At 37.5% G+C, this 26,646-nt stretch overlaps 1 protein-coding gene across 3 annotated transcripts in view; it reads left to right on the top strand.

The window, feature by feature from the left end:
* Positions 1 to 26,646, top strand: part of SGCD (sarcoglycan delta) — a 1,043,506-nt gene that overhangs the window by 924,362 nt on the left and 92,498 nt on the right. For all 3 annotated transcript variants that reach the window (XM_038005626.2, XM_073010561.1, XM_008015117.3), the window contains one exon: positions 10,620 to 10,692. In XM_038005626.2, the coding sequence (XP_037861554.1) occupies positions 10,620 to 10,692 (73 nt within the window). The remainder of the gene's footprint in view (positions 1 to 10,619; positions 10,693 to 26,646) is intronic.

Here is a 26,646-nt window from a genome sequence, read left to right as displayed (position 1 = left end):
TTTCCTTCGTCATGGATAGAATGGTATTAAACCTTAGGCAGGTTGAGCAACAAAATTCCCTTAAGGTGTCTCAAACAAATAATAAATAGGGACTTATTTTTCTGCCATAAAAGTAAGGTGATATGGTTTGGCTGTGTACCCAGCCAAATCTCATCTTGAATTGTAGTTCCCATAATCACCACATGTTGTGGGAGGGACCCAGTGGGAGGTAATTGAATCATGAGGGCATTTAACTCCTTGCTATTCTCGTGATAGTGGGTTCTCATGACATCTGATGGTTTTTTAAGGGGCTATTCCCCATTTTGCTCAAGACTTCTCTCTCCTGCCACCATGTGAAGAAGGACGTATTTGCTCACCCCTGCACCATGATTGTAAGTTTCCTGAGGCCTCTCCACAGCCATGCTGAACCATGAGTCAATTAAACCTCTTTCCTTTAGAATTTACCCAATCTTCGGTATGTCTTTATTAGCAGCATGAGAACAGACTAATACATAAGCCAGTGGTAGACAGTTGCTGGCAGCTTAGTGGTATCTGGGTGAACATATCTGAACTCCTCTTGGTCTTTTTCTCATGGTCAGAAGATAAGATGGCTCACGCAGCTCCAGATATCATGCTGATATTCAGGTAAAAAACACTGAAACTAGCCACATCTATACCCTCCTATGGACAGTAAAACTTTCTCAGTCCTCCTCCCCAGTAGAGAGCTACCTACATCTCTTTAAACAAAGTTGTGTCATATGTCCACCCCTAGCTTCATGGGAGCCTGGGAATGTAATTATTTAGCTGGGCATTTTGCTCCCGTGAATAATACTGGGATTTTCTTGGCCAGGGGAAAGGGGGAAATGGTTGGTGACAAGTAAATGACATGCTGGCCATACTGGGGATGAAGTCAGTTGACAAGGTAAAAAATTACATAATCAAAATTATCTATAAATCACCTATAAAGCATGCTCATTTTAAAGCTTTCATAACAGGATTGTATTCAGAAATTAAATTATTTAAGTGTTTTAATGCTTGGAAACCTTCAATACTTTATTAAGATTTCAACTTGCTGGTTCTTACTTTTCAGGTCATCATCATCTTCATCTCTCATAAATGATTTTGTAAGTTTCTCCAATTATTTTTTAGACAGTGTTTCTCTGCGGTCTTCAATTAATGTTTCAATTTCCTTCTCCATAGGAAGGCATCACCACCCACTTGCTTGGTCACAGGAACAGCATGTTCTACTTTTTCAAAGACCAGCAAATTCTTAAAATCATACACATGTGTGTGTGTGTTTTTTTTCTTTTTTAGGTCTCACTGGCATCCATTGGCAATCATCACATCACAAACCATGTGAGTCTTGATTGCTCTCACACTGTGAGAGACACTTGAGAACTGAAATCTCCACTGAGGACACAACGTATCATAGCTCCCATCTCACCCTCACTCCCAGGTGGAAGGGCAGGCAGAATCAATGTTCTTTTTAACTTGATCACATTGTTCATATTTTTTCTCTTCCTCTCCCTCTACACTGTTGGCCTGATTCTGGCCACCTGTCCCACTGAGGTCTGGAGGGTAGATATGGATGGAGAGCAACATTTACCTCATTCTTAGGACATACAGTGCATCATCTTTGAGAACCAAGAGGTCTCCCTTGAGCACAGCTCTCTGACGGTGATGTCAAGCAGTCTTCTCAGCTTGTCACTGATGCTTTGTTTGCCTATACTATCCTTACCTGGAGGTTGCCTTGTTCCAGAATGTTCCATCAGTGTTAAACACAACCAGTGAGTTGAAATTGTTTGTTATACTGTGCAGTTTTATTTACTATCAAAAATGATGTACTCATAAGAAACTGAAATGAAATTGCTTGCTGCTTGGATGGTTCCTTTTATTTTTTTTTCAAGTTTTGGCTTAATGATACACTGAGCATGAGTTCTGGTCTATGGATTTCCAGAGTAGAGTTTGCTTAATTAAACTACTTGTCTCTTCATATCTTGCCAGGATATTTTTATACGTGAATCTTAAATTGCCCTGCAGTTTCACATCCTACACAATGTTTAAAATGTGTACTTTGATGGTATGGCAAGAGTATTCAAAAGCGAACATCTTATATTATCCTTCTCCATTGTTAATATTCAAATTATTGAATGATACTCTTTTATCTTTCCGGTTTTACTGTCTATTCTTGTCTTCATCACTATCTTTTATCATAATAAAATATATCTACTATATACTTTGATATGCCAGACATATATAGCATTTTATGATGTATTGCGCTTTTATATATATGTAATATATCTCATATATACATGTGTGTATATGTGTGTATATGTATGTGTGCGTATATACACACATATATAGTCACTAATCCTCACAATAGCTTTATAAGAGAAGTATTACTCTTCCATTTCACAAAGGAGGAAACTGAAGCTAGAAGAAGCAAATTAACTTGCCTAGTATCATATTTCTCTTCACAGTCTTCATGGAGAACCCTGAACTTTCACACTGTGTTTTCAGCATTCACATGTGTAAAAATTCCCAACCTAAATGAATCCAAACATTCACATTATGCATGCCTATCTTCAGGCAACTGAACACATGCACCTCTATCCAGCCTGTGCCACACAGCAGGCTGGTGCCTATATAAAAATGTGGTTACTAACCACCACTAGGTCTTCAGTATCTGGCAGCCAATATCCAGTACCCAGCTACCTCATGGTACTTCTCTTGGAAAAAGTTGTAACTCTTGCTGTATTCATTTCTTCATCTTTCGCCTCTTCTTGTGCCCACAACAGTTTGCCTTCAGCTTTTGACAGAGTGTCTCTTGAGATGTAAGTGTCTTCTATGTTGCCAAATCCAATGGACTTTTCTATTCCTTTCCTTAATTTCCAACACTGTTTAACACAGATAAACTGTTCCCTGCTTCTTGAAATACATACTTCTTTCTCTTGGCTTCTGTGTTACCCCATTCCTGGTCTTCTTTCTACCTCCCTAGCCTTTATTTATTTATTTTTTTTCCATTTTCCTTTGATGGCTCATCCTTCCATACCCAAAATTAAAATGTTGGAGTCCCTTAAAATTCTGATGTTGGCTCTCCTTGTACATTACTCTAACCATTCCTTGGATCGTAACACCCTTCCCTTGGTGTCCACACTCACCTACATGCCAGTGACTCTCAATAATAGCACTTCCCCAGCAAAACCTTCCCAGTTCCTCTGCTGCTAGGCTAAGCCCCCTGTTCAGTGTTCCATCAACTTCTTGTCCTATTTCATAGCATTTGCAACAGTTTCTCAGTTCTTTTTCCAATAGTACTCTTCTGAAGAATTTTTTTTCAGGCTTTTTTCTTTTTCTTAATCACACCCCTCTCATGAAATCTTACTATCACAGATATACTAGATATCCATTTATGTACTATGTAAAGTATTTATATAGATGTTTATATCTATATATTGCTATATATCTCTAGATATAGATATACATCTATGCTTTATAGATAAATACAGTAAGATTTCTTTTGCTCCCCAAGAACCAATTTTTGTTCCCTTGAGGATAACATCACCCCCATTGAAAATGTGTGATTTACAATATTCGTTATTTTTAAAAATAGATTTAAATATTTTTGTAATATCCACCTGGATTGCTACAATAAAACTTATTAAGAGCTAAGATTGTCTTCTTACTGAACATTGCCTCAGCACTGTGTCATTCACATAATAGGTGCTTGTTAACTATTTATAGACAACAAATATTACAACACTTTGAATGGCTGTAGATTTTATGTGCATTTAAAAAATTTTTTTCTTAATTTGCAATTCCTAGATAAGAAAGCCCGAGCCTACTTTCCCCCACAAAATCATGTCTGACGTAGGCTCTACATAAATATTTGTTGAATGAATTAATTTTATCTGTACTTTTTGGATAAGAAGAATCTGTCCTGATTCCTAAAAAGAAAATATTTGGTATGTATCCTAAAAACTATTTGTAATGACTGCAGATGTTTTGCATTAGAAGTTTATTAAATGCTACCAGCAGCCTGGGGAGACACAATGGGATTCAATTACCTCAAGTGACTATTTCTACTGAAAGTTACTTTCTAGCATCTGTGCATTGTTCATGACTGGGAAGCTTTTCAGAAGCTGACAGCCACCTACCATGTGCTTAATCCCAACACTTGTGGAAAATCTGCATCCTCGTTGATCACTCAGTTCATTTTAAATCTTTGGTTAAACATAGCCCAACTCATTTCCTTAAAAAGAATTTTTCACTTTTAGGAGAAGGCCAAAAATTCATGTTAGGAATTAAGTACAAAAACCTCTGTTTCTAAGGCATTTCCTGTGGTTAGTTGTCACATAACTCACTCTTCTACAACTAACATATGTGCTGTAGAGAAGACTGGTTTGTAGGAAAATGGGTCTCAGATATTAAAGAGTATTTAAATATCAGATTGCAACCATGTTTACTAGCCTGGACTTATAGAGACAAAAACTATATCTCACATATGTTGGAAATCTTTAAACAATGGGAACTACATGAAGATACCTTTAGCTAAAACTTTGGAGTAACCAGAAAATTATCTTGCTGCAGAAGACAGTGTTCATTACTCAAGAATTATTAGTTTATTCATAATTTTTCAAAAATATTCCTGGTAAATATCATGGGAGATTAAATTTTCTTTGTCATGGTTCTTGCTCCTTCATAAGAAAAATATAGTTGGATTCAGGGAAGCTTCCTTTATTAAGTAAAGGCAATTTTTATTGTGACTTAAATATCAAATACCAAAATAGCTGAATATTATTTGTGGAGTATAAAGTTTCAATGGGCATGGCTGGCTTTGAGCATTAATTACTTGGCTTTGACTGTCTGTTTCATCTCCTCCTATGGGCCTTGTGATCATCCTTCAGTTTGCTTCTTGTCCAACACATCACCAGATCCCATTGGTTTTCCTCTTAAATATTTCCTCAGCCATCCACTCTTCTCTGTCCTCACTACCAATCATATGATCCCATCTACCACCGTCTCTCGCCTGGCTTCTCCTTATTACCCTTGCCTTCCTTAAGTGTCTTTTCCATGACATAATGTCTCAGTCAGTCTGGGCTGCTATAACAGATACTATAGACTGGATGTCCTAAAAAACAGAAATTTATTTTTTACAGTTCTGGAGTCTGAGATCAGGGTGCCAGCATTGTCAGGTTTGGTGGGGTCCTTCATGTTGGCTTGCGGACATCCGTCATCTTACTGTATCCTCACGTGGCAGAGAAAGAGCACTAGTCTTTTTTTCTTCTTCTGAGGACATGAATCCCATCATGGGCACTCTACCCTGATGACCTCATCTAAACCTAATTATTTCCCAAAGGCCCCACCTCCTAATACCATCACATTGAAGGCTAGGGTTTCAACATCTGAATTTTGGGGGGACACAACAAGTAATTCATACCATGCAGCCACAGTGATCTTTGAAAAATGCCAGGTGGATCAAATCAGATCCCCTGCTTAAAACCTTCACTGTGGTCTCTGAGGCTCTGCACTCCCTGGCCAAACTTTCTCTCTAGTCTCACCACATAATGTTCATCTCTTGCTAAGAATGGTCTAGCAACACCAGTCTTTTTTTTTTTTTTTTTTTTTTTTTTTTTTTTTTTTTTTTTTTTTTCCAGACGGAATCTTGTTCTGTCTCCCAGGCTAGAGTGTAGTGATGGGATTTCAGCTCACTGCAACCTCCAACTCCCAGGTTCAAGCAGTTCTCCTGCCTTAGCTTCCTAAGTAGTTGGGATTACAGGCTAATGCCACCACACCTGGATAATTTTTGTATTTTTAGTAGCGACAAGGTTTCACCATGTTGGCCAGGGTGGTCTCAAACCCCTGACCTCATGATCTGCCCGCCTCAGTCTCCCAAAGTAATGGGATTACAGGTGTGAGCCACTTCGCCTGGCCCAGTCTTCTTTATTAGTGGGAATTTCCCAACTGTGAAGCCTTTCCATAGTCTTTTCTACTGCTACATTCAGCTCTTGACTAGTTAAGTTCTAATTTATTTTCAAAGATCAGCAAAACTTCACTCTTTTAGGAAACTTATCTGCCAAACCAGGTTGTGACTTCAAGTTTTATACTTTCAAAGACACATTTCTTTATCACTACTATATATTTTCATTTCTGAGATTAATTACTAGGTTTTTGGCATTTTTTGTTTTGTTTTTTGTTTTTTGTTTTTTGTTTTTTTTTTGAAATGGAGTTTCACCCTTGATGCCCAGGCTGGAGTGCAAAGGCATGATCTTGGCTCACTGCAACCTCCACCTCCTGAGTTCAAGTGATTCTCCTGCCTCAGCCTCCCAAGTAGCTGGGATTACAGGCATGCACCACCACGCCTGGCTAATTTTGTATTTTCGGTAGAGAGGATTTCTTCATGTTGCTCAGGCTGGTTTTGAACTCCTGACCTCAGGTGACCTGACCACCTCAGCCTTCCAAAATGCTGGGATTACAGGCATGAGCTACCCCGCCCAGCCGATTACTAGTTATTTAAACCAATTAGTGTACACTAGTGAAGGACACCATATTATACTGTGAGCTTCTTACCTCTTTGCTTCTCCACTAGAGCCTCGTGCTTGATATAGATTTAAGTTAATTGAACTTTGAGTTCACCAACATACTGTGTTCCTCTCCTGGTGCATAGAGTTTATCCAATCAGTTATATCTGGAAAATAATAAAATAACAGGGGTGGAAGGAACCTTAAAGATTATGTAATCCACCCAAATGGAGAAATAATGCTAAAGGGAAAGTTGTGAAAGGCCATGCAATGAATATGCAAAATTAGAACCGAAAACCAGGTTTTTGGTTTCTCAGTATTTGGGTATTTCAAGAAACAAAATTATTTTTCTTCCATTTTCTTATCACCATTCTCTAGATTGACTTCCTTTCTCCATTTTATAATCTAATATGGGTATAAAACTATATCCTTATCTTGTCAAGTAAAATATCATTGTTATTAAAGTTATCATTCAGGTTCTATATATCCAAGCAATGTAAAGTAGAAAACTGACATTTTTACCTCAAACCTTATTCATCAGATATTTTAACTCCGCTTTTTGAAACTGTTGAACATTTTGGCACCGAGGTTTAAGCCCAAAGATGATTTTTAGCTCATATTCATTAATACAAAAGCACTAATCATAATTATACCAATATTAATCATGTTCATCAGGAAAAAAATTTATCAAAGCAAACTCTGTTTCAAGTTTAATTCTTAATTAGTTTAAATTCTAGTTTAAATTCTTAATCAATTTTATAAACAGTATACTTAAGTAATTTCTGATTTTTAAAAGAACATTTCTTGAAATTCTTACTTTTGAGATCAGTTCTTCATGTACAAGAAGTGATTCATCATAAATTTTCTGTATCAAATTTCAGTGATGCTATTTGCTGTCCTAGTAATTTTTCTGTCCAGTGTTTCTCCCAAATCCAATTTTCCTGTGTGACATTTTGCAGATCTAAATTTTTCTTTCAGTATTTAGTCCACAACAATTTTTACATGTATATAGTTTTAGATAATTTGTCATTTTTCATAAAATTTAATTTTCTCAGGTCAATCGGTCAATGTTTGGAGTTTTAAAGAATTACAGCTTTTTTAGGGTTTTGATGTTTTAGTTAAGTTTCATTTTTGCTGTCTGCCATTTTATCTATTATGAGGTTTATTTTCTGGTGATTATTTCTACCTATTAAATGCAGTTTAAATCGGATAAAAATCTGTTACTTTTTTTTTCCTTAAACACTGAGAAAATGTTTTGTGATTTCCTTTGATACTACAGTATTATTTTTTCTTCTCATTAGAAAAAAGAGGTTGCTAAAGGCAATTATCTGCTTGGATAAGATTGTAAATCTCATAAAATTTTAGATTTGGGGCAACAGTTTAACTCTGATGCTTATCCCTCATTTAAGAATTGGGGAAATCCAAAACCAGAGATTTTTATCTGACTTGCCTAAGATCATAGAGATAGGACTAGATTTCAGTTCTCTTGACATCCAGGACACTTTGAGGGAAAAGTATGACAAAACTGAGATCTGTACTTGAGTATCCTTTCTGGAGAGGAGAAGCTGGCTTTTTGTTACTAAGGCAGTGGAGTGCATTTGAGATTTTGTTTTATTTTATTTTTTTACAAGTTTACCCCCTACCTGTGCTAGCAGGGAAAAGAGCCATTGAGCTGATCTTTATGGTGATTCAGAACACTTTAGATAGATCCTGTCACATGCTTGATAAGTTCCTGATTGATTGTATGGAATTAAGTTATTGGGCAGAGAACCAGCTAATGGAAACACATTGATGAAATCATTTTTGAGAGACATTAAATGGAACTTAAAATAAAGCTGAAATGACTTTATGGATTTTTCACTCAAACTGTTTATGAACATTTATTGCCATCAAATTATATTGTGTCAAAAGAGGGAATCAGTAGGTATGGTTTTAATAGAAACCTTTTTGAAATAATAAAATTGAGAATAATTCATTATCTGAGAAAACGGAGAGAGGATGGGATGGGGAAATTCATCCTGAAGGATGATTGTCTACTCTGGAGCTTCTGTGAAAGTGAAAAATGGTGTGAAAATCAGAAACCTGATAGCACGTGGAAAGAAATGGTCTTTTTGAAGAGTGTTAATATCTCATCTCATTATAGATGTGAATTGTTTTGAGAAGAAAGGTGATTGAGGATTTAGCAAGCATTGCTTGATGGTATAAACATTGATATTTGCTCATATCTCATAAAAAGATGAAGATGTAAAGGAGTGACAATCTGCTGAGGGAGACAGTCTAGAGGAGTGATCAAAGGCATCAGTTTTAGAACGGAAAGATTAGAGTTCAAATCCCACTCCTCACTCAATCACCCCTCCCACTTCCACTTAGTTGTGTGACCATAGGACAAATTTCCTGACTTCCCTGAACCTCAAAGATACTAACAGTCTCCACTTTATAGGGTTATTCTGGTGATCATATGAGAAAATAGAATATCCAGTACAGTTTCTAGTTCATAGTAAATGCTTTAAAAATGTTCTTTTGGAAAGAGTCATAGAAGATCTGGATAAGAAGAAGGACGAATAAGAATCATAAACATTATATAATATTACTGCTGATTGCTTTGTGACAGAGATCTCATTCAGCCTTCCAATATTCCTAGGAGATAAAGGTACCATCAACACACTTTCTTTTGAGAGAGGGAAACTGAATATCACAGAGGTTGAACTTCATGCCCAAGGTCACTCCACTAATGAGTGGCTTTGAAATCTTTCCCTAAGAAGTCTTATCAATGAGTCTGTCCTCCAGTATGTGGAACATATGGACCCCCATTGGCCAAAATCCAGCAAGAACATAATCAGAGTATTTGGTTGGACCATGGGAGCTGAGGGAGTGGGAGCTGAGGGAGCATGAGCGTCTTGTTCTTCACTTCCTTTCTACATCCAAAACCTGTCAATCATTTGCCACCTCTACCTGTCAGAGCCTATCCCTCTAGATTTTGCTGGCTTGCCATTCAGTGGGCACCAGCTTACCCTGGCACTGAGAAAGCAATAATTTAATACTCCCATAGAAGCATCAGTACCATTTGGAAATGAGTCCAGTAGAAGCCTTCAGAACCTAAAATCAACCTGGCTATATCCCATATATGACCTTGTCTCTGTCCACATACAGCTTAAGATCTAGTTGACAGAACACCACACCATTCTAAAGCATGTTCTTTGTTGAATATAATGGAGCATTTCTAAACATGATAACAATGTAAGAGGATTATAAAAATTCACACATGGAAGCAAGATATTCTCCCCTCCTTATAGCATCAAAGCACACCAAATGTATAAAAAAGAAACACTTTTACTTCAAAGTACAGGATACTGCCTCAGCTAAGTTTAATTGAAAAACTAATATCTAGTGCAGTTGTCTGTGATAAACTGAGGTTTAAATGATTTGAAAACACTTTGGGAGCAGACAAATCAGATAATCGCTATCTTTATGGCTGCAAAGGTTCGAATGGTGTTGACAAGTTGTAAAGATAAAAGCTTATAGCACAGTCAAGAGCTAAATGTCTAGATTGGGTTTGGGATCAATGTTAATACTCAAAGTGTAAAAGCTCTGAACTTCAAATGATCTCTCATAGTGTTCTCTTTTACTTAACTTTTCAAGATGATAATGTAGAACTTCATTTACTGAAAAACTTTTGCTAGTCATTAGGCAAATACTAACCCACTGCGTAGATGTCATATGTGTTATGTGATTTGTGCCTTGCATTGCAATAACAGAACTTTGGTTGCTGTTTTTCAAAACATTTCCAGTTGGGTGACTATTAATAGTTTCTGAGAGACAAGAGTCAGACCTTACCATTTCTAGGCATCTTTTCCTTTCTGAAGCCGAGATGGAATTTGCCTCATGGCTTCACTCTGATCTCAGCAAGAATGTTTTCGAAAGAAGTTCCTTGTTTTTTCAAAGGCTGTTTGCATGAGTGGTTCAATGCTTTCCTATCATGGAGCTCTAAAGTCGCTGGAAAAATATGTGGGAATTGGGTTGTATAATGGATTCGCTGCATTTAGCTCCAATCAGTGTGCTGATTGTGCCTCCAGGTGACTCCAGTATCTCCAATCTCTGTTTGCTTTTCTCTTTTGTTTACAGGAGCGGAGGGCACAGTGTTCCCTAAATCTATAGAAACACCTAATGTCAGGGCAGAGCCCTTCAAGGAACTAAGGTAAACTTCTGACTTTGGTTTGCATTCATTAATGGCTATTGCCTTGCTCTGTGCAACTGGCCAATGATTCATTATGAATAAATAATAAGTGTCAGAACGTGAATACATAAATTAAAAGAGGTTGGAGAGAACCAGAAGGTAAGCTACAACCAAAAGAAAATTTTCTTTGAGAACTTAAAATTGAGGATCTGGGTGGGGTAAAAGGTTGCCCACTTTGTGAAATTTAGATTCATTCATTTGGAATGTTTGTTATCTGCTGTATTGTGTGGTATCCAAAATCTACCCAGTTAGAGAACTAGTTGGTAATTGGTTCTGATCAGCCCAAAGAAAAATGATATCTAAAAGACGCTGAAGTCTAAATATAATACAGATGTCTTACTGTGTAACAAACTCTCCACTACTTGGGGTGGTATGGTACTAGACAGAACCCCCTTCTGCAGATGTTCCAGGTGCTGATGTTAATCTTCAAATATTTATAAATGTGCTGCGTTAGCAGAGAATGACTCTGAGATGCTGTGTACTCAGCACCAGCAACTAAGGAAAACACAAAAGAACAGATAGATGGATAAACAGACAGACAGACAGACAGACAGAGAGAGGGCCTGGAAACCATTCCAGCCACCAAACAACCATCCGATTGTCCCTCCCCACAAAAGGTATTTAAAACGGTATGTTGAAACAAATAGAACTATTCTTTCTATTGCTTCAGTTATTCATCATAATTGTGATGAATTCAGTGTACACTGGCTTTTTTTTTTTTTTTTTTCCATTTCTGGTAGTTCTTTTACCTAAAAGCAATCATAAATCACCAAATGACCATTTATGGCACTGAATAACTATTTCATAATAGACATCAACCATAGGCACATGTACTTGCATTGCACAAATCATATCTACTCTTTCGTGATGCAGTCTGAAGATCTATGCTTTGCTAAAAAAGCAAGAGCCATGTTCGAGCTTACTAAGCACATGCTCAATAAGTGGAAACTGTATCACCTCATTATAAAACCCATAGCATTTTTTGCAAAGTCTGTAAGTCTGGATGGCTGTAAGGAATAAATTGGGCCAAAGGCAGAGGATAGTTGGTGGAGAATGAGTACCTTTTCATAACAAAATCCCACATAGAGTGGGCTGTATTTTTAAGATTACACATCACACCACACGGTTCTACTTTTTACTAGCATAACTATCTTCAGCAGAGCTTCTACATGCCTGAACTTACCTGATTCTCTGTCAGCTAGTTCCTATGTTTCATATAAGGTACTGAAGCTAGAATCTTTTAAGCAAATGTATCTGAGAAAACTTGCATTTTCGGACTCTACGAGAAAGAGTTATTGCCTGAGAGTGCAATGAACCCTCGTGTCTGTGATGGAAGAGGTCTTTCGAGACAAGCTAATGAGTGGCCTTGTTCCCTTTCTTTTCACAGTCCTCTGTAGAAGCAGGTTTCTTACAGAACTAGTCAGTAATTAGTGATGATTAGCCCCAAGAAAAAGTGCTGTCTAAAAGAAGCAGGACTCTAAATACAATACAGATAATTTTCTATGGAACAGAGCTTTTCATTACCTAGAAGATTTGGGAAATATAAGAGGAAAGGAGTTAGGCTGTCTTGTCTTTAAGCAGTAAAGTAAACCTTCTGTAGTTAAAAACAAACCCAACCCAAACCACGGAAACAAAAAGACAACTCTCCAAGCATTAGCCCACTCTAGAGATGCATAGCCTAAAGAACATGGAGCAGAGTATTTGCACATGTTATGCTGGAGACATAATTGTAGTGTTTGTGACACAACTTACAAACAACCTTGAAACTTGCCTTTAAAAAGTTAAACCTCCACAATTTACAAGTAAATCTCCTAAGTCCAGTGCAACAAAATAAATAAAGATTTCGTGTAGTTGGTTTATTTTCCATGCTTCTTCTAAAGTTATAGGTATGTCCCACAGAGGCTAGAAAGCATGAAACTTTTAAAAATAATTTCAATTTTCATTTTAGATTCCAGGATACACGTGTAGGTTCGTTACATGAGTATACTGCATGATGCTGAGGTTTGGAGTACAAATGATCCGTCACCCAGGTAGTAAGAGTAATACCCAATAGGAAGTTTTTCAGCCTTTTGCCTTTTCTCTCTCCTCATCTAGTAGTCCCTCAGTGTCTTTTGTTCCCATCTTCATATTCATGTATATCTAGTGCTCAGCTCCCACTTATTAGTGAGAATGTGCAGCATTTGGTTTTCTGCTCCTGTGTTAATTTGTTTAAGATAATGGCCTTCAGCTATATTCATGTTGCTGCAGAGGACATGATTTTGTTATTTTTTTATGGCTTTGTAGTGTTCTATGGTATATATGTACCACATTTTCTTTGTCTAGTCCATCACTGACAGACACCTAGGTTGATTTTTGTGTCTTTACTATTGTATATTGCAATGAATATACAAGTGCCTATGTCATTTTGATAGAACAATTTATTTCCCTTTGGGTATATATCCAGTAATGGGATTGCTGGGTCAATTGGTAATTGCGTTGTCAGTTCTTTGAGAAATCTCCAAATAATAGCTGAAGTAATTTACATTCCCACAGCAGTGTATAAGTGTTCCTTTACTCCACAGTCTCACCAGCATCTGTTGTTTTTGACTTTTTAATGATAGTCATTCTGACTGATGTGAGATAGTATCTCATTGTGGTTTTGATTTGTGGTGTGCAGCATTTCTCATGTTTTTTGGCTATGTGTATGCCTTCTTTTGAGAGGTGTCCTTTTATTTCTTTTGCTCACTTTTTAATGGGGTTGTTTTTTGCTTGTTGAATTAAGTTCTTTATAGATATTATATCTTTGTCAGATATTAGACCTTTGTTGGGTGCGTAGTTTGATATTATTTTCTTCCATTTTGTAGACTTGCTGTTTATCCTGTTGATAATTTATTTTCCTGTGCAGAACCTCTTTAGTTTAATGAGGCCCCACTTGTCAATTTTTGGTTTTGATGCAATTGCTTTTGAGGACTTAGTCATAAACTCTTTCCCAAGGCCTATGTCTAGAATAGTATTTCTGAGATTTTCATATAGAATTCTTATAGTTTGAGGTCTTCTATTTAAATATTTAATCCATCTTTAGTTAATTCTTAAATATGGGGAAAGGTAGGAGTCCAGCTTTATTCTTCTGCATGTGATTAGCCAGCTATCCCAGCACCATTTATTGAATAGGGAATCCTTTCCACATGCTTATTTTTGTTGACTTTGTCAAAGATTAAATAGCTATAGGTATGAGACTATTTCTGGTTTCTCTATTCTGTTCCATTGGTCTACATGCCTATTTCTATATGAGTACCATGCTGTTTTGGTTATGGTAGCCTTAAAGTACACTTTGAAGCTGTGTAATGTGACAACTCTGGAGTTGTTCTTTTTGCTTAGGATTGCTTTGGGCTCTTTTTTGGTTCCATATGAATTTTAGGATTTTTTTTCTAATTCTGTGAAAAAATGACATTGGTAGTTTTTAGATTACATTGGGCAGTCAGACCATTTTAACAATATTGATTCTTTCACTGATTCCATGAGCATGGAATGTTTTCTCATTTGTTTTGTCAACTGTGATTTGTATAAGTGGTGTTTTATAGTTCTTCTTGTAGAGATCTTCTTCCTCCTTGGTTAGATGCATTCCTAGTTACTTTATTTTTTGTGTGGGATTGCTTTCTTGGTTTGGCGCTCAGCATGAATATTATTGATGTATAGAAATGCTACTGATTTTTGTAAAATGATTTTATTTATCTTTATCAAAGTCATTTCAGTCCTAGGAGCCTTTTGGTAGAGTCTTTAGGGTTTTCTAGCTATAGAATCATATTGTTGGACTGGGTGTAGTGACTGACACCTGTAATCCCAATGTTTTGGGAGGCCAAGGCTAGAGGATTGCTTGAGCCCAGGAGTCTGAGATAAGCCTGGGCAACATAGTGAAACCCTGTCTCTACCAAAAGAAAAAAAAATTTTATAGCCAGATGTGGTAGTGATGCATGCCTACAGTCCCAGCTGCTTGGGAGGCTAAGGCATGAGGATAGCTTGAGCTCCAGAATTTGAGTTTGCAGTTAGCTATGATTGCACCACTGCTCTCCAGCCTAGTGGCAGAGCGGGATCCTATCTCTCTCTCTCTCTCTCTCTCTCTCTAACACACACACACACACACACACACACACACACACACACACACACAGAATCATATTGTTAACCAAGAGAGATAATTTGACTTTTTTTTTTATTTATTTCTCTTGGCTGATTGCTGTGGTAAAGACTTCAGTACTGTGTATAGAAGTGATAAAAGTGGGCATCCTTGCCTTATTCCTGTTCTTAAGGGGAATGCTTCCAGCTTTTGCCCATTCAGTGTGACGTTGGCTGTGTGTTTGTCATAGATGGCTCTTATTTTTTTGAGGTATGTTCCTTTGATGCCTAGTTTTGTTTTTTTGTTGAGGGTTTTTCTCATACAGGGATATTGGATTTTATTTAATGCTTTTTTCTGTATGTCTTGAGATGATCATATGGTTTTTGTTTTTAATTCTGTTTATATGATGAATCACATTTATTCATTTCATATGTTGAACTATCCTTGCATCACAGGAATAAGGGCTATTTAATGATGGTAAATTAACTTTTTGATGTGCTGCGGGATTTGGTCTGCTAGTATTTTGTTAAGGAATTTTACATGTGTGTTTGATGAACAGAGATATTAACCTGTAGATTTCTTTTTTTGTTTTGTCTTTGAGAGGTTTTGATATTAGGGTGATACTGGTTTCCTAGAATGAATTAAGGAGGAGTCTTTCCTCCTCGGTTTTTTAGAATAATTTCAGTGGAATTGGTACCAGCTCTTCTTTGTACATCTGATAGAATTTGGCTGTGAATCCATCTGTCCTGGGGCTCTTTTTGCTAATAGGTTTTTACTACTGATTCAGTTTCAGAACTTGATCTTCACTCTGTTCGGGGTTTCAACTTCTTCCTGATTCAACCTTGGGAGGTTGTGTATTTCCATGAATTTATCCATTTCCTCTAGATTTCCTAGTTCGTGTGCACAGAGGTGTTCATAATAGTCTTTGAGGGTCTTTTGTATTTCCGTGGGGTAGCTTGTAATGTCACCTTTGTCATGAAAACATAAAAATATTTTCTTATGTAATTCTAAAGCTTGCTTTTTTTCTTTCCTTTTTTTTTTTTTTTTTTTTTTTTTTTGCGCCCCTGTTGTTCAAATTGTGATAGCCTGGACGGAGTCAGGGACCTAGAATATCATAATTTAACTCCTTCATCCTTTTGAAATTTTTTAAAATGGTGTTTTATAGGACTATCTCTGACCAATTGAAAAGATGAACAATTATTGATAGATTAACCCAGACCAGTGTGTCTGTCAATGTTTTATATTTGTCATTTCATGGTGCCACATGCTACTCCATGCTATTGATTGCTATTGACCTTGGATATTGTGTAAATTGTTAATGAACTTGGTGACTAACTCTTCTGGTCTCTGACTTTAGCACTGGGTCAGTCTTACTTGGCCACATTCACACTGCTATGTCTTCTAGATTTAAGAAAATAGAATAAGTGAGGTTCCTGGACTTGTACTAGCAAATAAAACTAGATAGACTCTTTAGGTGAAGCGAAAGTGGTCCATTCTTCAGTGGTAGCAAAATGGAGGGAAAAGAGCACTGTGCTAGGAGTTGGGCGCCTAATGCCAACCCACTGTAGGGGCCAAGGGAAAGCTTCCCTTTCACTGTCTGCAGATTCACTAAAAATAAACTGACAACAGGCAGATTAAAAGCAGAAAAGGCATAATAAAAAATTTACCTTAATATGTACAGCACAGGGGGATTGTAGAACAATTACCCAATAACCCAATGAGATACAGATGCTTATAGGCCTTTCTTCATAGGGGAGGGGAGATGAGGAAAATGTAGCATTTGGGGAGTAGTAAATGATTTTAGGGCACAATAAATGGACTTGGGGAACATAGAATGGTCTGGGACGAAGTTTGTTGGGCCTGCAGAGCGGATGATGTCTGCCAAATGATTCTCTTTGAAATACTGAACGAGACTGAAACAGAAAACAGTGGTTTGTGACAGAATTCTGTCCAGGTGTGTTGCCGTACTTCAGTCTTTCTTCTTACAGGATGAGTCATTAATACAAACTCAGGGAAGGAACCAACGGTAATTGTTTTTTTCTTTCCTTTGGGGGGGTCCAAACTTTAGGCAGATAAGGGAACTTCAGAAAATAGCTTCTTCCAGACTCTCTGCTGATCTCCAAGAGCCTTAAATTTAAAATATCAAGCCAGGGTGCCATATTTTGTTGTATTAGTTTCTGAGCCCTAATATCCCTCTGTGGCCTTGAGCTAATTGTGCAGCCCTGTCTGTGGAAAGGCAGGGCACTTCTAGCTCTAAACAGCAAATCCGTTTGTATTATTTTGACTCTTGGTTTCAAAATAATTTTAAAGTTGAAGAAGAGTTATAAAATTTATACAGATAATTATCATCAACCTTCACCCAGTGTTCTCCAAAGTTAGCATCTTACATATCTGTGGTATAGTTACCACAACTAAGAAATTAACATTGTAGCCCTATAATATCATGCTTTACATAAGATTTGTTTAAAGGAATGAAATCACCTGAATGACTTATAGATTTAAAAATATGTTAAAAGGACTTTAACAGAAAAGCTATTTGTTAAAAGGTGAATGTATAGATCCTTAAAATTCTCACTGCAGTTAAGTTGGAATGTTTTTATTGAGGGTTTTTTTTTCTTTAATATTCTATATCCAGATTTTCTTGGTCTTACTTGTCAATAATAGAAAACAAATGGATTTAAAAGACCACACCTTATTTATACACAGACTGTCTTTCAAAATAGACAAGCAGAAACTTAAATATACGTGCTCCTCATCTAATCAAACATGAGAAAATTACATCTATTTTAAAAAACTTCTCCATCGGAGTAACATTTGTGTCCTCAAACCTCTATCTTGGCTGCTAGAGGTTTTCTGTTTGTTCTTATTTTGTTGTTGTTGTTGTTTGCTCGTTTGTTAACGAAAACCAGATTTAAGTCTTCTGGTATTTCTTCCTAGAAGATGTCAGTTAAAGGAGAGGTAGCTTCCTCTTTGCTACAGTTTTGGTTCATTGCCTTTTTGTTTTTGTTTCTGTTTTTGTTCTCAGAGTTACTATATTTGCAGTCTTTGGTTAAGATGTTTGCAAATAATCCAGAGTTGAGCTCAAATTTTCAAAAACCCAAAATGCTTTTCTCCAGACAAATAATGAGTGTTACAAAGGTCAGTGCCAAGCATCTATCTCAAGTAATGTTTGTTGACTTTATTCCTGCAGGCTAATTCTGAAGTAAAGACATGTTCTGGATTCCAGACTATACTTAAAATTATACCGGGCACTATACCCATCCCTTGAAATGAGGAAACCTCATCTTGAGTTGAAATCGTATTTTAATAAATTCACGATCTTAAACTATGAATATCTTAAATGTTCACTTATTCACTGTTTCCCCCCACGCCCCCCCCCCCGAAGTCTGTATAAAGACAAATGGAAAAATCACTGATCTCAGACTGTTCATGATCTGAAACAGGAAATAGGCCATTCAGTTTTGCATATGTATTTTCCATAGGAACAGAGGCTTCCTTTGAATGCCTTCCTTGCTCTAAAGATTCCTTTCAACTGTAAAGTTTCCTTATAGGATTCTGATCCTACAAGAATAGGAAGTAGACTGTGAAATCTTCTTTCTCAGGTACATGCCATGGCAAATGTTAAAAAAGAAAGTTACATAGAAAGTTACCTAGTTACATACATTAACTAATATAGCCAACTTTGTTGTCCTAAATATCCCCCAAAGCTTGGAAGGAACCATGAAATGTCAAGTCAAAATGTCTTTATGAAAAGAATTCTTCATATTCACACTCAGCTAATATGCTGATGTGCTCTTACATTACATAAAATTATTGACATAAAGTAATTTTTTAAATTTCTTGGAATGCAGAAATAAAATGAGAACTCAAATGATTGATAATTAAAGAGAATACAACAGAAATGTCATCCCCCAATACAATGTCGTGTGATAATTAACATGAACTAAGCCAGAGAAAAATGGAGAATTACAAAATCTACTTAGAAGAGTTAAGTAAAGTTGCCCAAAGGAGTTGGCGTTTTGATTGAAAGAAGAGTGAAAAGGTAAAAACCAACAAATCAGTCTAAGAATTCAAAAGGAATGGTTCTCTGAAACCATTTAGCATAGAGGCAAACAGTCTAGCATATTTCTGTAACTCCTCAAAATGTTACTAGGTATTTATAAAAATTGAGTTTTATAATGTAATTTTTCTCATAACAGTTGCATTCTTTAAAAAATTGTATGAAGGCAATTTCAGATATCGTTGCAGAAGACTAAAGATTTTTATACATTTTAAAAATCAGTGCACTACTTAATTTAGAACTAAAAATTTCACTAATCTCAAATCTATTGAAAAGAGCTTGAAATAAATAAGGCATTACTCTGTTATTATTTATTTTTCCCCATAATACTACCAGAGTTTAATGACAAAGCAGAAAGATTGTAAGATACATCTGTCACTCCCACTATTATGCACTTGAACATCCTGTAGGGTTTCTTTCTTTCTTTTTTTTCTTTTTAATAGAAACATACTAAATCTGAACTCCTTTGGGAATGTGTGAGATTTAAAGTCTGTGTTTATCACTGGGAAACAAGGATTAGACAAGGCTTGCACAAGTTGACAAAAATGAATTTATTTCTTTAATTTTATGTTAGAATATCTATAGCCAACTAAATATTTATAGGCTGTCTGTGATTTATAAATTTAAACTATCAAAACAGTCTATTAGAGCCGTAGGACTGAATTAATTAGAGGCTTGGTAATTCTCCCCACACCACTGACAGTTACAGTACCAAAATATTAGATGAATAGTCTGACTTTTAAAAACATACAGGTTGAGGCCAGGTGTTGGGTGGCCCATGCCTGTGATCCCACATTTTGGGAGGCTGAGGCAGGAGGATCACCTGAGCTCAGGAGTTCTAGATCAGCCTGGCCACCATAGTGAAACCCCATCTCTACTAAAAATACAAAAATTAGCTGGGTGTGGTGGTGCATGCCTGTAATCCCAGCTACTGGGGAGGCTGAGGCAGGATAATCACTTGAACCCAGGAGGCAGAGGTTGCAGTGAGCTGAGATCACGCCACTGTACCCCAGCCTGGGTGACAGAGTGACTTTGTCTCAAAAAATAATAAATAAAAATTAAAATTAAAAAAACATATAGGTTGAGCATCCCAAATCCAAAATTCGAAAATCCAAAAGGTTCTAAAATCGAAAACGTTTTGAGGACTGACATAAAGCTCAAAGGAAATACTCATTGGAGCATTTCAAATTTCAGATTTTCAGATTTGGGATGCTCAACCGGTAATGCAGATATTTCAAAATCTGAAAAAAATTCATAATTCAAAACACTTCTGGTCCCTTATTTCAGATAAAGGATCCTCAGCCTGTATAAACATACATATTGAAAGTGAGACAGACACATACAAAGAGACAGAGAGACAGACACACGGAGAAGTGTATATTGAGCTCCTTAGCTATGGGTACGTGGTATATGGGGCAGTATGACTGAATACCATTGTGGAAGAAATCCCTAAATTTTCTCCCTTTTGAACAGTTTGCAAACATGTTCTGTAATTGTCTTCATCTCTACTTCTCTCCCTTTCCCCACACACCCCAGCAATCCATATACTTACACTAAAGTTTTTAGTTTCGTTTTGCATTTATAGGATTAATAATTATTTGGTCATAAGCACAGATACTGAAGTGATTAAAGGAGAAGGGAACACTATAGTGGACCAAATAACAGCATAGTTATTCAAGGGCCTTACAAAGTAGAATCGTGAACGACAACCATGTTGGTCAGCAGTCTGTACTTTGAAGGCATCCTGCCCTGGGTTTGAATTTGGCCTAAATGCCTATCTGCTTTGTGAATTTGGGCCAGTCTCTTAAGCTCTCCTAGGTCTAATGCCTAGAATGTAAGACAAGTTCTGAATGTAACCTCAACAAATGTTAGTTTTTTGGAGGAAAAGGCAAGCAGCTGTCTTTCATCAGGGCTCAAGAACTCAGACAGGAATTCTCAGAGCTTCGAATGTCATCCACCAGTACAAAGTTTGTATCAAATCATAGTAACCAACAATTATCTTTCAATTAAGGACAAAATAACTACTGTGCTTATATTTACTATTAACAACACGCACATAAGAAAGGATATTTTAACTAACAGAGTTCACGTAATCTTAGAATAAAACACAGTTCCATAAATCAGATCCATTGAACTATATTAACATATTAACGGGTCATTATGTTGCCTCTTTTTCCATTTTGCCAAAGACCCAAGTGACTTCATCACAACTGTCCTCGTCGCATGCTGTGTAGTGCCTGCCCAGAAAACAGGAGGGTCCAAAAGCCACAGACTAAGGCATAGTGTGATCCTCTTGATTTTAAGATCATCCATCCCTCAAACTGACATAGAGTGGTCTCTCTTTCAAGACTAGTTAACCCAAATATATATGTTCCTTTTCTCCCTTTCTTTCCTTTCCTCTTGTATCCTAACATTCTTCCTTCTCCTTTTCCCTATTAGTATCAGTACTATAGTTTGAATTTGACTACGTATTTCATTTTTCTCCCTTAGCCCCAGTATTTCTCCAGGATGCCCTTTTCATCCTAGAGTTCTCTTAGAGTGTAGAAGGCAAAACAAAACAAAACAAAACAAAAGGGGCAAAATAAAAGTGATGCTTCAATATTTGAGCCATTTCCATCTTCTCCCTTGATCTATTTATCAAAAACTCTTATACAAATGTGACAGAAATTATATTTTGAACAAATTAAACCTATGTGTTATATATGCATCTCCTGTATACATTGTAACTCTTCTATTAGAGACCAGGGAAGAATACACAGCAAATAACATCAAAGAGGAAAATGAGGCAAGGACATAGGAAATCCATTTAGAAAGGAGGAAGAAGTTGAAAGCCCATCTCTTCTGTTCTCTGGTGAAGTGTAGGAAGAAGATGGGACATGTAGGAAAAGTAAGGGGTGAAATGTATACCCTGATGATGTCTCTCCTCTGCGTCATGGAGGAGGGAAGTCAGTCAGATAGGGTTTAAGGAAAGTTGAAAGCAAAGGGTCATTGCATATTTTCAATTGAGACTCTAAGAGGAGGCCAACTTCAGGGTGGTCCCATGCCGGCTGGATTGTTAAGTGGCTGGAAAGGAAAAAAGGGCATGGGACAGCACTCTTGAATCTCCTTCAACTCCTAGAGGAAGGGTGAATGGTTTGTCAAACGGCCCACATGGAGTCCTGTCAAGGAATGCTGATGGACAACTGGTGGTGAAGGCTGTCAGGCAGCCTTCTAGAGAGACATCCTGCAATAGGGCTAAAGATGCAAAGTAGATAGTCCAGCTTGTGGGTAGAGTGGGTCTACCCTCATGGTCTACCCACACCCTTTGCAGCTGATCCTCAGTGAGCCCTGAGTGGGTCCAGAGAGCCCGCCACCAAATCCACTGCAGACTTCAGCACAGCCTGTTAGCCAGACACTAGATGCTGATTATATGTACATTTCCTGGAATCTGAATTTTCCTTATTCTTGTCATCAGGAGGTCACATGAGCCCTTTCCCCTCTATCTTGATAATGATATCCTTAAGAAGGAAAGGAAATTTGAAAGACTGATTATTTATCTTAAAGAATAAATGTAAACTTCTGGATCACAGAGAGGTTGACAAAATAAACTCAATTTAATTTTTCCCTACAATCCATAAGGATAAGCAGTTTGAAAGAAAAAGTAATTCAGGTAAGGACAATAAAGAAATGCCATTTGCTTTGCGTGGATAAAGATGATTTGTCAAATAACCAACCTTCAAGATAGGGTATCATGCTGGTCATAAAGTATCTTATGTGACTTTGCCAAGCTTTGGGGGCCATAATTCTTCTCCTCGGTATCATGTAGGAAGCACAAATATGATCAAAGGAAAAATGAAACACTTTCAGAATCCATTGTTAGGCACCTGCTATTCGTGATTTTCATTTCTCTGTAGGTCTTGAACCAGGATCAATTAGAACTGTGGTCCATAACTGATGCTCTCAACATCCTCCCCAAAAGTAGTCCTAGGTATTTTAAAAATCTTTTAAATTTAACTAGGTATTGGGGAAAATGTCTTGAGTACCAAAATGTTTCACAAGCCACTCAAAATCATGACTAGACATTACTAGACCATCTATGAAAGCTAGAGCTGTTAGCGATGTGCAGTGATTGTCCGTGTCATGATCAGCCCATTTTCACTGAATTTGAGAGAAGCAATGTGACAACATCATTTTCATCATTCCCAGACAAGTGAATTTTACTTAAAATGTAAAATTATATCACCTAGATTAATTTTAATGTAAAGGACTAAAATATGAAAAAGCCCAAAAAGATAAAAATCGTAATGAGAGGGTATAAAATTGTGCTTTTATCCATGTGGTCAGGACAGACATGACATTGTAAAAATAAATGATAACCTCTCAGCTTTTTAGAGCAGAATGGGCAAGTGTGTTTATTTCCCGAAATTCCCAAGTTGTGGCCATTTTCTTCCTCAGAGTAATGTGACTTTATTGTTGTTTTTATCTTGATTAAAATGTCAGCCCCCGTCATTTATTGTGGAAAGTGTCTGGGGTATATTCTGTTATTCTTCAGCAACACACAATTGCTTTCGACTCTTCCCTTTTTTCCCCTCAGTGGGATGCCCCTGCTGGGTGTATAGACAGAAAATCTTGTTTAATTACCCCTTTCATGATCTTGGCTTGAAGCCAGCTTTGTTTTATTCCACTTATAACCTTTTCAAAACAAAGAGTAATGGGAGTTTAGAGGAACAAGCTGACAACAGTTTTTACCTGAAATAAGTTGAGAACCAGAAAGTGCATTTTTAAAAAATATCAGCCAAAGGGGTTCTTATTTTTTCCTGGATCCAGAACTTTCCATGGATTATTAGAATATAATATGAATGAGAGTAAGACTATCAGATCTCAGGGAAAACTAGAGAAGCCTGCCTAATTTCCTGGCCATGGGCTATGTGCCATGTTGGGCTACATGTCGCTTCCTTGTTTGCTGTCCTTCAGTGACTGTCACTAACTCGAAGGTAAAATTTCAAAGCAATAGCATTCATATACAACCTTAGACATTGCTCGAGTCATCTCCTGTTACCCTTTCCCCCTCCCTTCACCTTTTCTTAGTTGTATTTCTTCCTCTGCCCTTTCCCTATTTTCCATTCCTTCCACTAAGCATGTAGTTCCTGCTGTCATATTTTAATTTCCAGTGTTCTTTATACTATGGTGGTTTCCTTTTATAGCATCCTGTATTAATTTCATAGAGGTACTATCTTCTCTTTTCTCTTTGAGTCTATTAACAATAGTTTCTGTCAGGTTTCTTCTGTTTTCCACATTAAAAAATAATAATAATAAAGAAAAATTCAGGTCTCTGGCTTTCCAACTGGAGCTTTATCAAATGGTTGGTGATTCATGGATGTCTAGTCATTCTTTTTTATTTATTTATTTATTTTATTTTTTGAGACAGAGTCTCACTCTGTCACTCAGGCTGGGGTGCAGTGGTAAAATTTCAGTTCACTGCAATCTCCGCCTCCTGAATTCAAGTGATTCTCCCACTTCAGCCTCCCGAGTAGCTGTGATTACAAGCCCACACCACCACGCCTGGCTAATTTTATTTTTTTAGTAGAGATGGGGTTTCACCATGTTGGTCAGGCTGGTCTCTAACTCTGGACCTCGGGTGATTCACCCACCTCGGCCTCCCAAAGTGCTGGGATTACAGACATGAGCCACTGTGCCTGGCCCTATTCATTTTTAAGAATGAAGCAGTAAGAGTCTGCTGGAAAGTTTTATGTACATGAATGGGGCTTATTGGGTCGGGGGGCTTCTAGGTAGAAGGATGAGCTGGGATTCTTAGGTGGATGCTCTGTGTCAGTGAATTTTGCATTGCCATAAAGGAATACCTGAGACTGAGTGATTTATAAAGAAAAGAGAGTCATTTGGCTCACAGTTTCCCATGCTGTATAAGAAGCATGGCACTGGCATCTGCTTGGCTTCTTATGAGGCCTCAGGAAGCTTTTACTGTGGCAGAAGACAAGAAGAGCTGGCATGTCACATGGCAAGAGAAGGGGAACAAGAAAGAGATGCTGGGCTCTTTAAAACAACCAGCTCCCATGTGAAATAACAGAGCGAGAACTCCACTGTAAAGGCACAGTAGAGTTTATTTATTAGGGACCCGCCCCCATGACCCAAACACCTCCTTCTAGGCCCTGCCTCCATCACTGGGAGCCACATTTTAATATGAGATTTGAAAAGGATAAATATCCAAATTATATCAGACCCCAAATGTCAGAATCTGTAGGTATTTTCTCTTGGGCTGGTCAGCTTCGCCAGAGAGTAATCCTAATCCCTTGCTTAGGATAAACCTGGTTGTCAATATTGTTCATATTGGAGTCTTGGAGGTTTCACTCTTCAATACGTAGGTTTTCATGTAATTCCATTTTTAGTCCAGCACTGCTATCCTCAGCTGTCCTGCTGTCACAGATTCCAGAGTTAACCTCAAGTCTAATATAGTGAGGATGGTCTGGTTGCCAGGATGTACATAGTGAAGAAACAGTCTCTAGGGGTCTTATGGTTTCCCACAGAGACCTAAACAAATCTTCCTGAGTGCAGCCCCACCAGATGCTCCCAGCCACAGAGGTGCCTGGTAGCTATGATTCCTGGGCCTGGCCATGAATTTACAGCTTGAATCAACCCACAGCTCGGTCTTCACCAAACCCACAGTCTCTTAGCTTTTAGCTTCCCATCATCTGCCAAGGAAATTACTGTTTGTTGCTTGCTTTTCAACTTCCAAAGCATTGTTGACATGTTTCTTCTGTTCTTCTTCTCTCTCCCTTCCTCCCTTCATCCTTACGGGTTTGGGTCATTTTAGGGTCCATTTATAGCCATTGTATGAGTGTTTCAGGAAAAAGCAAAGGTAGACAAAGGTGTTCAGTTCAGTATTTAATCAGAAGTCCTCTCTCCCCTGTCTGTAGGCTTTAGACATCCTGCCCTTTTCTTGTTTGCTGTAGAGTGCCTCAGAGCCTTCATGTTGCCGTTCTCTTTTCTTGAAGCACTCGTCTCTACTCTTTTCTAGATAATCCTATTTATGTTTCAACTCTCAGCTTAAATGTCTTTTCCTAACCTAAGGACATCTTTCTTGGTACGCCCCAGGCTCACCGTACTTCCCCTATTACACACATACGCAGTGTGTGTGCCCTGCATGTGCCCTACATGCTCACAGATTCACTGACTGAAATGTCTTCCACCTTTGCCATCATCTGCAAGGGGTTTCAAGTTAGATGAATCATTACAAATCCATTCCCCTCAAAAGTGTGTGTTCAGCCAGCATAAAGATGAGTAACTGTCTCCAACACATTGTTTATGAAGGAGGGCTATCAAAGCTTTCCTGGGGTCTGTAGTTATGCCTAAGCACATATTTATCCCATGGCTTTCTTTTTTCTATTCATAATATGTCATTTCCAAAGGAGAATAATCCATTCCTCTTTCATTTACTGAAAGCAGTTTTAAAACTTCACATTCCTTTTTTGTTCATGGGTTGTGCAATAGTCACGCTTCAGCAGAGCTGTGCTTAATTTGAAGCCCCTGGCCTACAGTTCCTATTCATCTTCTCAAGCATGGTTGTCGTAAGTCACAGAGGAATGCCAAGTCCTCTTTTGCCCAGTTATACCTTTCATTGCCGCTTCTTATTCACAATGGAAGATGAGTTTCCAGTTCTTTGAGCTTTTTTCACAAATACAACCTGACTCATTAATGATAATTTTCCTTGCCTGGCATCTCAGCTCAAACACACTCACTCCAGAATAACAAAGCAGAGAGGAATTTG

Source organism: Chlorocebus sabaeus, chromosome 23 (genome assembly GCF_047675955.1).
Source record: "Chlorocebus sabaeus isolate Y175 chromosome 23, mChlSab1.0.hap1, whole genome shotgun sequence".
NCBI classification, from domain to species: domain Eukaryota; kingdom Metazoa; phylum Chordata; class Mammalia; order Primates; family Cercopithecidae; genus Chlorocebus; species Chlorocebus sabaeus.
Note: the sequence above shows the minus strand (reverse complement) of the source record. Positions and strands in the feature narration are given on the sequence as shown.